This window comes from Coenobita brevimanus, chromosome 65 (genome assembly GCF_032717465.1).
Source record: "Coenobita brevimanus isolate Jiangsu-jjx chromosome 65, ASM3271746v2, whole genome shotgun sequence".
Classification (NCBI taxonomy): Eukaryota; Metazoa; Arthropoda; class Malacostraca; order Decapoda; family Coenobitidae; genus Coenobita; species Coenobita brevimanus.
The window spans coordinates 40,555,180-40,568,877 of NC_137018.1; the positions used below are offsets into that span (position 1 = coordinate 40,555,180).

General features: G+C 42.1%; 1 protein-coding gene across 1 annotated transcript in view; it reads left to right on the plus strand.

Moving 5' to 3' along the window:
* Positions 1 to 12,609, plus strand: part of LOC145404980 (uncharacterized) — a 65,563-nt gene extending 52,954 nt beyond the window's left edge. The window contains exons 15-16 of the mRNA XM_080276483.1: positions 6,007 to 6,139; positions 12,019 to 12,609. Of these exons, the coding sequence (XP_080132609.1) occupies positions 6,007 to 6,139; positions 12,019 to 12,055 (170 nt within the window). The 3' untranslated portion in view covers positions 12,056 to 12,609. The remainder of the gene's footprint in view (positions 1 to 6,006; positions 6,140 to 12,018) is intronic.
* The last annotated feature ends 1,089 nt before the right edge of the window (positions 12,610 to 13,698 follow it).

Sequence of the window (13,698 nt, forward strand, 5' to 3'; positions counted from 1 at the left end):
TTACTAAGCTGGGTGGTAACCATTTAATCAAATTTTGGCGCCTGGTGGTTTAGTGGGCAATTATGGCGCTCCAGTCAGATTGAGCCAGTGAAGGTTCATATCCAAGGGATGGTTGGGGTTTATTGCTCACGTAATGCCACTCAGGGATGAGTGAAGCTGGTCACTATCATCTTTAATGTCAGGACCAACTTGCTTAGCCCCGGGCTTCTGTGAGTTTCATGGGGCAATGTAGGACTGGATGATGAACGAATCAATATACAGTATATACGAGGTGCTACCCAAAAGTTCCAGTAATTTGAATATTGTAGGAAAATAAGTTACCTTACCTCCTAGTTCTCACTGTCGCCTCTGAAGTAGTCCCCATGGGCATGTATACAGTGGTCCCAGCATTTTTTCCATGAGTCCATGCATCCCTGAAAGGCTTCAGGTGTGATGGTCTTGAGCACCTCCTGCGATTCTGTCTGTATCTCAATCCAGTCGTCGACTCCCTTTCAGTCATAATTTCAGCTTGGGAAACAGGAAAAAGTCGCCGGGGGCAAGGTCAGACAAATAGGGTGGGTGGGGAATGACTACTGTGTTAGTGGACACCAGGAACTGCTGGACAACAGTTGATGTGTGGGTGGGGACGTTGTCATGATGCAGGACCCAGTCCTTGTTCTTTTACTGTTCTGGACGTTTGCAGCGGATGCTCTCCCTCAGACGCTTCAAAACTTCGCAGTACAACTTTCTGCTGACAGATTGACCAGATGGGATGAATTCCTTGTGAGCAGTCCCTTGGATATCGAAGTAAACAATCAGCATCGATCTGATACTGCTGTGCCGTTGCAAAACTGCCAAACCACCTACACACCACATTACAATAGTAAGCATAGCTCAACAACATGTCCTCTTACAGATATGGCCAGGGCCACACTGGCGCACAAAGGGTGCTGCTGACTCCTAGTGGCAAAAGGCAATACTGCAAACGGTTGGCTCCCTCTGTTCAAATTACTGGAACTTTTGGGTAGCACCTCGTGTATATATATTATATATATACACACACACACACACACAGTAAAACCTCACTATAAAAGACTAATTGGGGCCAAAAGCATTCCAAAAAAGGAAAATTACGATAAAAGTGAAAAAGCGACATCCAGACTTCCCCCTGCTAACCCAGTCTTTTTCAATTATATCAGCCATTAGTCTGGATCGCACCAACGATTTTTAAACAGGTTTCACTACCATTGCAGTACTGTACTGTATTATACATTCACCACAATAATCAAAATAATACATATATTAATACTGTACTACACACTGATAAACAAGTGTTTTATTTACCTTATTGTGGTGAACATAGCTGAAGTGGTCAGGCAGTCCGGACTGCTTCTGGCTTTATCGGATGTTTTCCAATATATAAGAATTTAGGCTGGTAGCTCCTCGATTCCGATAAAAACTAATTGTGGTCTATTGAAGTCCGTTATATCGAGGTTTTACTGTATATATATATATATATATATATATATATTCTGTCTTTCTTTCCTTCATTCTTTCCTCTTCCTTCTGCCTACGGGTGACTTTACACTTCCTCTTGTGTCTTTTGTTCCTTCATTCTTTCCTCTTCTTTCTGTCTGTGGGTGACTCTACACTGAGTAACAAGCCAAATGGATTCTTGTACACCAGGAAACTATTTACTACGCTGGGTGGTAACCATATAACCAAATTATGGCGCCTGTTGGTTTAGTGGGTAATTAAGGCGCTCCAATCGGATTGAGCCGGTGAAGGTTTATATCCAAGGGGTGGTTGGGGATTATTGCTCATGTGATGCCATTCAGGGATGAGTGAAGCTGGCCACTCTCATCTTAAATAATGTCAGGACCATCTTGCCTAGCCCTGGGCTCCTATGCTCCTCCTGGGGTGAAGTAGGACTGGATGATGATGATGATGATGATGATATAGATATATATATATATATATATATATATATATATATATATATATATACAGTATGTTCGCACAGTGCGCGTCATCACAGTGCGCGATTCGCATTGTGCACGAGTGACCAAAATTCATAACCAAAAACCCTTGAATGCGTGAGTTTACCGCACAGAATGCGAGGCAGAGGCAAGGAGTGGCTCAAAAATGCCATTTTCTATTAGTGCGCGACCACCCCTCACACAGCACGTCACACGTCGTCATGTTGATGCGCAGAAATTCCCGGGCATTCTACTGCTCCTGTTCCTGTTGAGGATGAAGAGGATGCAATGTCAGAAGTGTCAGCATTGGACTTTGAAGGGTTTATGGCTGATGTGAATGACATGGATGGTCCTGGGGAAGGTGCTCAAGAGGAGTCTGTGGAGGGAAGTGTTGGTGCGGTGGGGAATGCGGCGCTGTAAGTGTTGCCGTGCCTCGGAACCCCTGTTATTTAAGGTCATCAGGCCTGTTGTCTACTGTTGTTAAGATGACTACCCATGTTTTTGTTATTGTAGCTATAGCTTTAGTACAATGTCTGAAAAATATGACCTTTAATATGTCTCTAAGGGCCAAATAATGTCCAGGTATGAGGGGATACCGCCCATATGTAATTATTCCCATAAGATTATGTATTCCCAGTACGCGAATTCCCAGTGCGCGAGGTCGTGGACCGCCCAATCTCTCGCGCACTGTGCGAGCCTACTGTATATATATATTATATATATGTGTGTGTGTGTGTGTGTAGTATATATATATATATATATATATATATATACAGTTTGCTGATGATACAGTATTGTTGAGTGAAGATGAATGGGAGTTGCAAGGTCTGGTGAATGAATTTGGGACAGTGTGTAGGAGGAGGAAGCTGAAAGTTAATGTAAACAAAAGTAAAGTTATGGTGTTTGAGAGGAATGAAGTCACAGAGTGTGCAGTGAGGTTGGATGGTGAGGATATGGAGAATGTGAGTGCATTCAAGTACTTGGGTAGTGTGATGAGTAAGGATGGAACTTTGGGGGATGAAGTACGTGAAAGGGTACAGCAGGGAAGAAAGGTTGTTGGTACACTGAAAGCAGTGATGAGAAATAGGGAGGTGAGTATGGAAGTTAAGAAGTCACTGCATGATGGTATTGTGATCCCTACCCTGACGTATGGAAGCGAGGCGTGGACCTTGCAAGAGGGGAACAAGTCAAGAGTGAGAGCAGTGGAAATGAGTTATTTGAGAGGAGCATGTGGAGTGACGTGGAGGGACAGGTTGACGAATGAAGAAGTGAAGGAACGTTGTGGGGTAGATATGGATGTGGTTGAAAAGATTAGGAGAAATACACTGAGGTGGTTTGGACATGTGGAGAGAATGGAGAATGAAAGACTGACCAAGAGGGTGTATGTAGGTGAGGTGGAGGGAGGGAGAGGGAGGGGTAGACCGAGGATGAGGTGGAGGGATGGAGTTGAGAGGTATATGAGGGAGGGGGGGGTGAGTTGGGGGGAGGGGAGTCAAATGGTGGGTGACAGAGTGACTTGGAGGCGTTTTGTCTGCGGCCACCCTTTGCGGGATTAGGGCATCGGGCTATAGATAGATAGATAGATATATAATTTCTGTCACTGTTTCCCTCACTCCATCACTTTCTGCATTTCCAACACAAGCTCTGTTTTGATCACTCTTCACTTTAAACATTTGGCACAGGATATGGTTCATCAGTATCTGAATAATGAAGGCTTCCTCTTCCTTATCAATTTCAGCCAGCTTTTGGTGATTGTCATTCTGTGAATGGAGTTATCCAGATCAATTTCATTGATACATTTTCTTAATGGTGGCTGCCATGCCATTATCTGTCCGTTGTAACAGTGATGTGCTTGATGGTAAGAATATCACTCATATTCAGGAATGTTGGTCCTGGTGTTCCTCAAGAAAGGTGGAGTGTCCAGGGGTATTGTCGGCTTGTGGACATCCCAAACTGACTGGCAGCCACTATCTACTTGCAGTTCCTCTTTTTCTCAGGAACAAAATGCCTGTCTCAGACCAGTTATCCACCTGGTTGTGGTTGCAGTGCTTCACTTTCAGCTCTGCCACATTCCACAGGCAGTGAAAGCAGCAAGGGTGCTCAGTGATTTGCGTGATGACTGGCTTGAGTTTGTAGCTCCTTGATTGGTTGAAAGTGAAGATGACAAATCCTAGACCTGTCATCTGTGCATCCTCATGCTTAGCACTGTTGTTTGGAGATGTAGGTAAACCTTGGCGATACCGTAAGACACTGTCTTGTTTGTCCATGTTATGAATTTGGTGCTTGGTGTATCCTCTGTCTTCAGTCACTCCCTTTAAAAATCACTGGAAGCTTTTATGTTGCAGTCTCATTCATATTGTCATGTTCACTTGTTCACTAGCATCGCTTGCACATTTCCATCCCGTACACTATGAAGTTGGACAACCACCTTGTTGACTATTAATTCATGAAAAACTTGCCTCAGTCAGCCTACCATCACTAAATAAAACTGCTCCTTTATGTGTGCCAAGTCGATTGGAACTTCCTTTTTCTTTCTGATGAGTGTACATTGTCAGATACTGCTTTGTTGTCATTAGTTATGCATCCAAAATCTAAGTCCTCCCATTAGAGGCTGAACCACCTCATGTCATGAACTTGGCTATTATCTCTGTTTTAAAAGATGATTTGTATGGTTGATTTGTTCATTGCCAATCTGCTGCTGCTTCCCTATGGTCTCAGATCTTCTAATATTTGAATTTTGTGTTCCTGGATGAAGACCTTGCATGTCTTCTTTGCTTGCTTAAGGAGGCATGTTGATTGGCAGTGTTCTATGGAAGCAGCGAGTGGGTGGCGGGAGTGTGATGTCAGGGACTTGAGGGTGTGAAATGGACCTCTAAGCAGTCATGTGCCATGCACAATGGTAGGCAGGGGCATGTATGGATGTAAATGTCATATGGTATTTTGGTATCAGGGGGCCATTTTCCTACATTATGTGCTTTCTGCCTCTGTAATGTAATAAACCTGACCAACATCTGTGCATTCTGTATATGAACTGCACTATGAAATTACTTTATGGGCAAGCCCACTGTATTTAGTTTTACATGACCATCAGGTGAAGGAGAAGGATGCCTTCACACAGTAATGCTGATACATATGGGTTGCTTGATTATACAGATGTCCCTTAGTCCTTAATCCCCTGAAAGGAGGATGATGGACTGCAGAAGGACAGCATTTGCTTTCACTTCACCGGTTTTGCATACAGATGAGCATGGGGCACAGCCACATAATATGATCATTAACCTTTCAGTTTCTGCAGTGGATGTAATTTTACTTCAGTGATTGTGAAGTTGTTTCTACTGTAACCTTTTATAAGACTCCCTGACTTCTCATTAATAAATAAATTTACATGCTGCCAAACTTAGGCTCTTATTACTATTGCATACAGCAAATTCTCACTTAACACCATGGATGTGTTCTTAAAAACTACTGTGTTAAGTGAAAATCATGTTAAGTGAAATTTGTGGTCCAGTTAGAAAAATTATAGTCAGATAATTGAAATTCACATTCAGGACTGCAAATAATTATCAAGGTGGATTTTATGTTGTGACTGGGTGTATGTCTGCTAAATGTTGAAGTCCTTAAGTAAGTTAAAGAAATACAATAGTGATATATGGAGAGCTGTAGCTGGAGTGAGTTGTATCAGACCTAGTCTTTTATAAGCACTGTGACCATTTTTTAGTGAATGCACATAATAGCATGTTCTGTGAAAAGTGATCCTGTGTTGATTAACAGTTTTATAGTAAAAAGCCTGTTAAGTGAAAGCATGTTATATGATGAATTACTGTATTCATCACAAAGTATGCAAATGTCAATTGACACTACAGTTTTGTTGTATGTAATGATTCATCACAAAGCTATTTTATAATGCATTCTCTTATTTTTTAAAATAAGATTTTCAATAAGACATAGTCATTCACGTCTAAGATTCGAGTGAAGTATGACTGACCTACAAATGAATCGTTTAGGAATAGAGTTGTCTTGTACAGTAATGGGGTTCTATGTGATTTAGGTGATGATTTTGCTGGGCGGCGTGCAGTGGAGGGCAAGACTGGAGAGCGGTTGGTGGTGGAGCGTACGCAGGACCCCCTTGGCCGGCCCTCTACTGTAGTCAAGAAGGTCACCTCCCAATCCCGAGTTATCATGTAAGTACAACTTTTTAAAAATAATTATAAAAGAGGGGGGTAAGGATTCCTTAAGAGGAAGCATGGTGTTAGTTTTATGTAGTAGTAGTAGTAGTAATAATAGTTGAGTAACCTTGGTCTTTCTGATTGATCAGACCCATCACCTGCAAGCAAGCAATTGCCTCTGCAGGGCCATCCTGTTCAGTGAACCAGTGTTTCCTTGCGATGGACAGCACCTTGTCACAGTGAGACATAGGGAAGAGGATGGGTTTGGTTCATGGGAAGATACTGTATTTGTGTTTCTCCACCCAGTTAATGGGCACCATAGTAGGCTTCACATCATCCCATTATTTGGTTCTATGGCTACCACCCAATACTGGAAATGGATTTCTGGGTTACAGGAAATCATTAGGCTTGTCATTCAGTGTAGAGTCATGTTAGGAAGAAATAGGCACGAGTATATCGTGAGTGGATGATGGTCACCACCACCAGGCACTCACGTGCTGTAGTACAACTTTCAGAGGTGGCATTACATGGAGCAACAAACTATATGGTTTCTTGTAATCCAGGAAAGTGTTTACTGTACTTTAGTGCATTGAGTAGAAGCCATATGGCCAACCAATAGATACCTGGTGGTCAAGTAAGATAGGTGCTCCAACTGGTTTTGACCCATAAGGGTATAAATCTAAGGGAAGGTTGGGGTTTGTTCTTTATGCAGTGCCACTTAAGTGAGCAACTATGGTAATCACTCACCAGGACTGATCAGCCTAACCCTTGGCTCCTACAATCTAGATGAGGCAAAAAAAAGAAAAGAATTGCACGACAGATGGATGGAAGGGAGTAGAGAAGGGAGGATTTTTTTTTTTGATGTATCATATTTATGTAGATTTGCCTCATCCCCCTCCCCCTATTTTTTAAGTGAAAGCTTATTCCTTTCTCAGTAACCTTTAATCTACTGACCTCTTCAGGGTGTAAAACCTGAAGCTGTCATTCTTGTACTGGACCTACGGTATAAAAGACCTTGGACAATATTATCAGCTTGACAGAGATAAAGTTCTAATTTAAAATATTGGCATGGCACTTACTGTACAAGTCCCATGAATCCCCTTTGGCTCATTGCCTGTGGAGCTGAGCAGAGCACATCCACAACACACAGTTCATATGTTTACAAATCTTTTCATTTACTCCAGCCCATCAGTTTTCCTTCTCTTATTCGTTTTGGATTTTTGGAGCTGTGAGAGTTTTTTCTTGCCTGTCATGGGATTACCTGTTTTGTGACCGGAATTCCTTCAAGCCAGGGTGATTATGTAATTTTATGATGCATTGCTTCTCTTGTCAGATGGTTCACACTTGGTGCTGTGTGATTTATCTTTCTCATAGGTCACCTTTTATGTATGTATAGAGAGAGAGAGAGATACATACATACATACATAGATAAAGCAGATCTTCCTTTCTGGGAGTTCCTTTCTTTCCATTTCTTCACTTGCTTTTTGTGTTATTTATTTAGTTATTTATTTTTTGGTGATTAGTGTTTTTCTGTTTGATTTCCTTTGCACTTCAATCCATGTGCCACTCATGCAAGTGTTGTTTCTCATCCTGTGCATGATGGGGGGGAAACAGCCACCTGATGGTGATCCACATCATGTTCTCCTGTCTCCCTGGCTTACCTGGTAGGTCACCACATGGAGTCTCACCTATTCATGGCCTTTGCCAGTTAACCTGCTCCCAGGATGTTCAGCCTGAAGGATGACTCTGCATCCACTGATTGGATCAGAGGTTGTGGCTGAGGTCAGTTGTGGCAGGTGGGAGATGAGATGGCCTGCAGACTTCCCCTCTTACATGCTCCTTGAATCGGTCCTGTATTTGATGGCGTAGTGTCAAACGGAAGACCAGTAATACGGTCACGTATACCAAACTTATTTGGCTTTAATTAAAGCTAGAGCCATTTGCTCACCAGTGCCATCCTGGGCAACAAGCACTCCAAGCAGATGTTCAAAATCTTGCCCAGTTACAAGAATAGCAACTCAGTCTTCTAGTGTTCTGACATTCCCAGCAAGAGCTGCAGGCAACAGTTTGCTGTCCCAATGTACGACCAAGTGAAGGGAATCTTTAAATAATGATTCTTCTATCTTTCTTGCCATTTGTTTCCAGTTCTTCTTCTGAGCTCAGTGAACAGTAGATGGAGATAGGGAAATGTGTGAAACATCATGGCCTAGGCTTTTGGTAGTTGCAATGAAAGAACTATTTGCCAGTCGATTAGAGAGTTGCTCTCGATCCCATGTAGCCGTGAGTGTAGAATCAAGAGCTTTCAAATGTCTACATGATACTTTCTTTGGTGAACTGGGTGGAGTAATTTGATCGTGCTCATCACTTGAAGTGGAGCTTGATTTCAAGATGCTGTTTAACCTGTTTCTTCTTTTGAGCTTCAAACCTTGCTCTCTTTTCATTCCTTTGTTTCAGAGTTGTACCATGTACCTGGTCAATACCACGCATTGATGAACTTGTCCTATCTTCTCATTGTAAAGAAAGGAAAATCTTATTTTCTTGCTGTACATTCTTTATTTTCATCACATCATGCTGAGCGATATCAAACAGTTCCTCAAGATCACCTTTCCAAACCTGCTGTTTTTTAACCGCTGTTTCCATATATCTTGATTTCTCTTTGCCAAGGTTTTGGTGTTCTTTGCACATCTTTCTAATACTAGTTCTGATATTCTCCTCTGCTATTACAGGGATATTTGCTTTCTTCCAAACTTCCTGGAGCTTCATGCTAGTAGACTCTGCAGCGACAGAGAGTGTCTCCTTCATCTCTGTGTGATGGTACATGAAGGCTAACAACACCTGTTCTTTTCTTTTCCAACAACCAAATTCGTTTTCTAGTTTCCATGTTTGCCAACTGAAAAAGAGAAAACACAAATTAGTGCTAAGTCGTTTGTTGGAAAGTACAGACGTAGGGTAACTTGATATTTCGTTAATTAAATATTCTGTAATTATTGTTTAATAGAGATTGGTCACAGTAACCATTCTATATCTATCTGTCTATCTATTGCCAGATGCCTCAATCCCGTTCGGGTTGGCCACAAACAGATCGCCTCCACGTCACCCCGTTCCCCGCCATTTCAGTGCTCTGCTCCCAACTCACACTCCCCTCTCTCATATACCTCTCCACCCCATCCCTCCATCTCATCCTCGACCTTCCTCACATACACTCTCTTCGTCATTCATTCACTCTCCGTCCTCTCCACATGGCCAACCCACCTCAGTGTATTCCTCATAACGCTTCCTATCACATCCACATCCACACCACAATGCTCCTTTATATCCTCATTTGTCAGCCTATCTCTCCATGTGACTCCTCTTAAATAACTCATTTCCAAGGACTTGTGTCCTTCCAACAGCGTCCAAGCTTCACTTCCATACATTAGAGTTGGTATCACAATACTGTCATGTAGTAAATTTTTCACTTCCATGCTCACTTCCCTGTTTCTTATCACTGCTTTCAAGGAACCAGCAACCCTTCTTCCCTGCTGCGCCCTTTCAAGCACCTAACCCTCCAAACCTCCATCCTTACTCATCACACTACCCAAATACTTAAATGTACTCACATTTTCCAATTCCTCACCATCCAATCTCGCTGTACATTCACTGACTTCTCCTCTCTCAGAGACCATCACTTTACTCTTCCCTACATTCACCTTTAGATTCCATTTCTTACACACTCTCCCAAACTCATCCATCAAGCCTTGCAGCTCCCCTTTGTCTTCACTCAACAACACAGTATCATCTGCAAACAACAGTACAGGGAGTTTCCAAACACTACCCTCTCTCACCAGGGCCACTCCAACATCCACTACCCTACCTTGAACCTCTTTTATTACCCCATCCATGTACAGATTGAACAACCATGGAGACATGACACATCCCTGTTTCAACCCAACCTTCAAAGAGAAAAATTCACTCAGTTCACCATCCACACGCATTGCAGCCTTAGCACCATCATACATACTCTTCACAGCATTCAACAACTTCCCATCTACTCCATATATTCTTAATACTTTCCACAATCCTTGTCTATCCACCCTGTCATATGCTTTCTCCAAATCCATGAAAGCCGCATACAACTTCTTTCCCTTCTCTAGAAACTTTTCCACTAAAAATGTAAGAATGAATATCTGATCTACACAACCTCTTCCCTTCCTAAAGCCTCCCTGTTCTTCACCAACTAATTCTTCTGCTCTTTCTCTAACTCTGTCTGTAAGTATCCTGCCATACACTTTTCCTATGATACTAAGAAGACAAATTCCCCTATGATTACCACACACTTCTTTTTCCCCTTTTCCTTTGTACAAGGGAATGATACCTGACTTCCAATCCTCCGGAACTCTGCCTTCCTCCCAGGCCAATCTGCATATCTTCCACATCCATTCTACTACTATCTCTCCCCCATGCTTCAGCATTTCACCACACACTCCATCAATTCCTGGGGCTTTCCCCAATTTAACTTTCTTCATTGCTTCCACAACTTCTATCCTACTGATTTCTTCCTGTCTTCTCACCTCCCTCCTTCTCCCAGCCATTCCCCAGGCACTGATACTCGCATTACTTCCATCCTCTGTGTTCAAAAATTCCTTAAAGTGTTCTCTCCATCTGCACACTTTTTCTCCCTTCTCCACTAGTAATCTACCATTTTTATTATTCACTCCCCTGCTAACTTCACTTCCACCCTGTCGTACTCTCTTCACCTCTTTCCAGAACATTTTCTTACAGTCCCTCCACTTTACACTCAAATTCCTTCCAAATTTCTCATCCACTCTCTTCTTACTCTCTTTTACTAATCTTTTCACCTCTCTCTTCCATTCTACATATAACTCTCTCTTCTGCCTCTCAACGTCTTCCACACCCCTATTTCTCATCCATTCAGTGTATGCTTTCTTCTTTTGTGCCACAGCCTGTCTCACCTCTTCATTCCAACACGCTGTTCCTTGCACCCCCCTCCATCTTCTCTTCAACCCACACACCACATCACATGCTGCACATATTTCTTCTATGAGTATCCTGCACACACCTTCCACATTTCCCATCTACATCAAAGTTTAGAAATAATATATTTCAGAAGCAAAAGTTAATATGCTAGGTACAAGTAACACTTGCTTACAGTACAGAAGCTGACGCAACACTGACACAATGTTACCACAGCGAACGCCATACAAAACTGATAAAAGTGTGCAACTTCTAAATATTATTATTTTTGTCTGAAATTTAGCATACGGGTCATTTACATGAAAAGAACCAAGGGGAAGAACAGTGACATGAAAATAGAAACTTAGGAAAATTGAAACACCCTACTGACCACCATTTGCATGAAGATAGGGGGCAAAGGATGTGTTGAATAATTCACAAGTTAAGGATCATATGTACACATTCATAATATTGTTATAATAATTCATGCACCTCTGTGCCAAGTATAACAGATGGCACATGTCACGTTTGAGCTTGGTCTGTTTTTTCAGTTGCTATGCAGGTTTTAAGGGAAAAAATTCCCAAAATGTTCCCAGCAATGACGAACTGTGGTTACCTACCCGAAATGGGCTTTTCCCTAACTCCATGCCATCTTATGATTTTCCTACCCAGTGGACAATCTGCCCTGATGATAAACTCATGAGATGGGTGGTAAGAGGTATAATTCTTGAAACTAGAGTGGAAGTATGTTTGTATTTTCAGATTTGTAGTGCTGAGAGAATTTGCAGTGTTATGCATGTTTCCTTAATTTTCGCAGCTATCAACTGGGCCCATCTCTTCCATTGCAGAACTACTGGAATTAGTCAAGTGACATTGGTGTTTCTTAAAATGGGTATTGTTGTAAAATGGGAGTTAATAACACTGAATTATTCGTATTTCAGAACGAAAACAAAGCGCAAGTCCCCTGTGATAGTGTAAAGTGAAGAAGCTTGAAGGAAGTGAGGAAGGCAAAAAGCAGTTGTCGGCTGGGATGACAGAAGTTGGCCAATAACCCACTAATTTCATCATATGGTTATAATGCATTTTTTTCCTACTAGTCTGTGATATTCTGCCCGAGTGTACTGAAGCTCACTGCTCGCATTTAGCTGTACAAGTTGGAATGTTTTGCATTTAGGTAGCATTTATTTGGAATACTATATATGTACACAATACTCACCACTGCTCACTGTTCCTTACTTGATTTTTTAACTTATTCAAGTGCTAATAATAATTCTTACCATAAGGAGAGTTGATGTATATATACATATTTAAGTGTTTTTTTGTACTCATCTATTAGTCCTTGTTATACAGTATGAGATTCATCATACACTGTAACTAAACCATGAATGTACCTTTACTTATGATCTCGCAACAATTCTCTTCACCATTAATCCCTGGTGTTGTGACATCAAGCTCAATAATGTAGTTTGCTAAAGGTAATAGCATCTGATAAGGTTAGCAGAGCTCATGACATGAACATTCACCAATGTTATGCTAAGGTTGACTTGTTATTGGCATGTGCACTCTGGTAACTGGAATGGATAGAATTTATGATAATTAAAATAAAGTTATTTAATAAAAATGTTATTTTTATCCTGATTGTAGGTGGCGACCATCATCCACTCACTTGATGTGGTGCTACCTACTTCTTCCTTCACTTTTATTACTCCTTTTCTGTGTCCGCCCTCTCTCTTCCTATTTCTCCCACCTTTACTGTCACTTTTTATTACTCTTCTTTTCAGGTGGCTTTACAATGAGTGGCATGCCAATTGGTTTCCTGTAAGCCAGGAAACCATTTACAGCGCCGGGTGGTAACCATATAACCAACCCATACACGTTCCCTACGCGTCAGTAAGTGAGTTGGCGTAGGGTTATTGCCTTCCCCCTGTGAAACAACTAACTCAAAGACAAATGACCATCCCTAATGGGATTATGGTGTTTGGGTATAGACAGATCCTGATGGTGTAAGACAGTGGCTGTGTTGTGGTGCTGCTGCTGATGTAGTTGTGGCGTGTGTGGTAATTGTGATAGTGGTGTGGTCGTGGTTGTGTCATGGTAGGATGGTGAAGTGATGTGATGCCATGTGTGGTATGGTGGTGGTTGTGTCATGGTAGTATGGTGAAGTGATGTGATGCCATGTGTGGTGTGGTGGTACTTTGGAAATGTGAGGTATGACGTGGTGATGTGGTTTGATGATGTGTGGTCTGGTGGTGTAGTGTGTTGGATGTGATGGTGTGATGTGGTGTTAGTGTGAAGTGGTACAGTGGTATTGGTGTGGTGTTGTGGGGATGGGGTGCTGTATTGTGGTGGTGTGATTTGGCAGTATGATAGGGATGTGGTGCAGTGTGATGGTAGTAGTTTGGTGGCAGTTCAGTGTGATGTATGGTCTTGGGTGATAAGTGTGATGTGGTGTGGCACTGGTGATGCTTGGATGTTAGTGGTGGTGCAGTGTGGTGTGGTGTGGTGGTAGTGGAAAATATTATAATGCAGTAGGTGGGATGGTGGCAATGACTGTGGTTGTGTTGATGGAAGGTGGTGTGGTGGAAATGTAGAGTTATGGATAGGTGTGGTGGTGGTGGTGT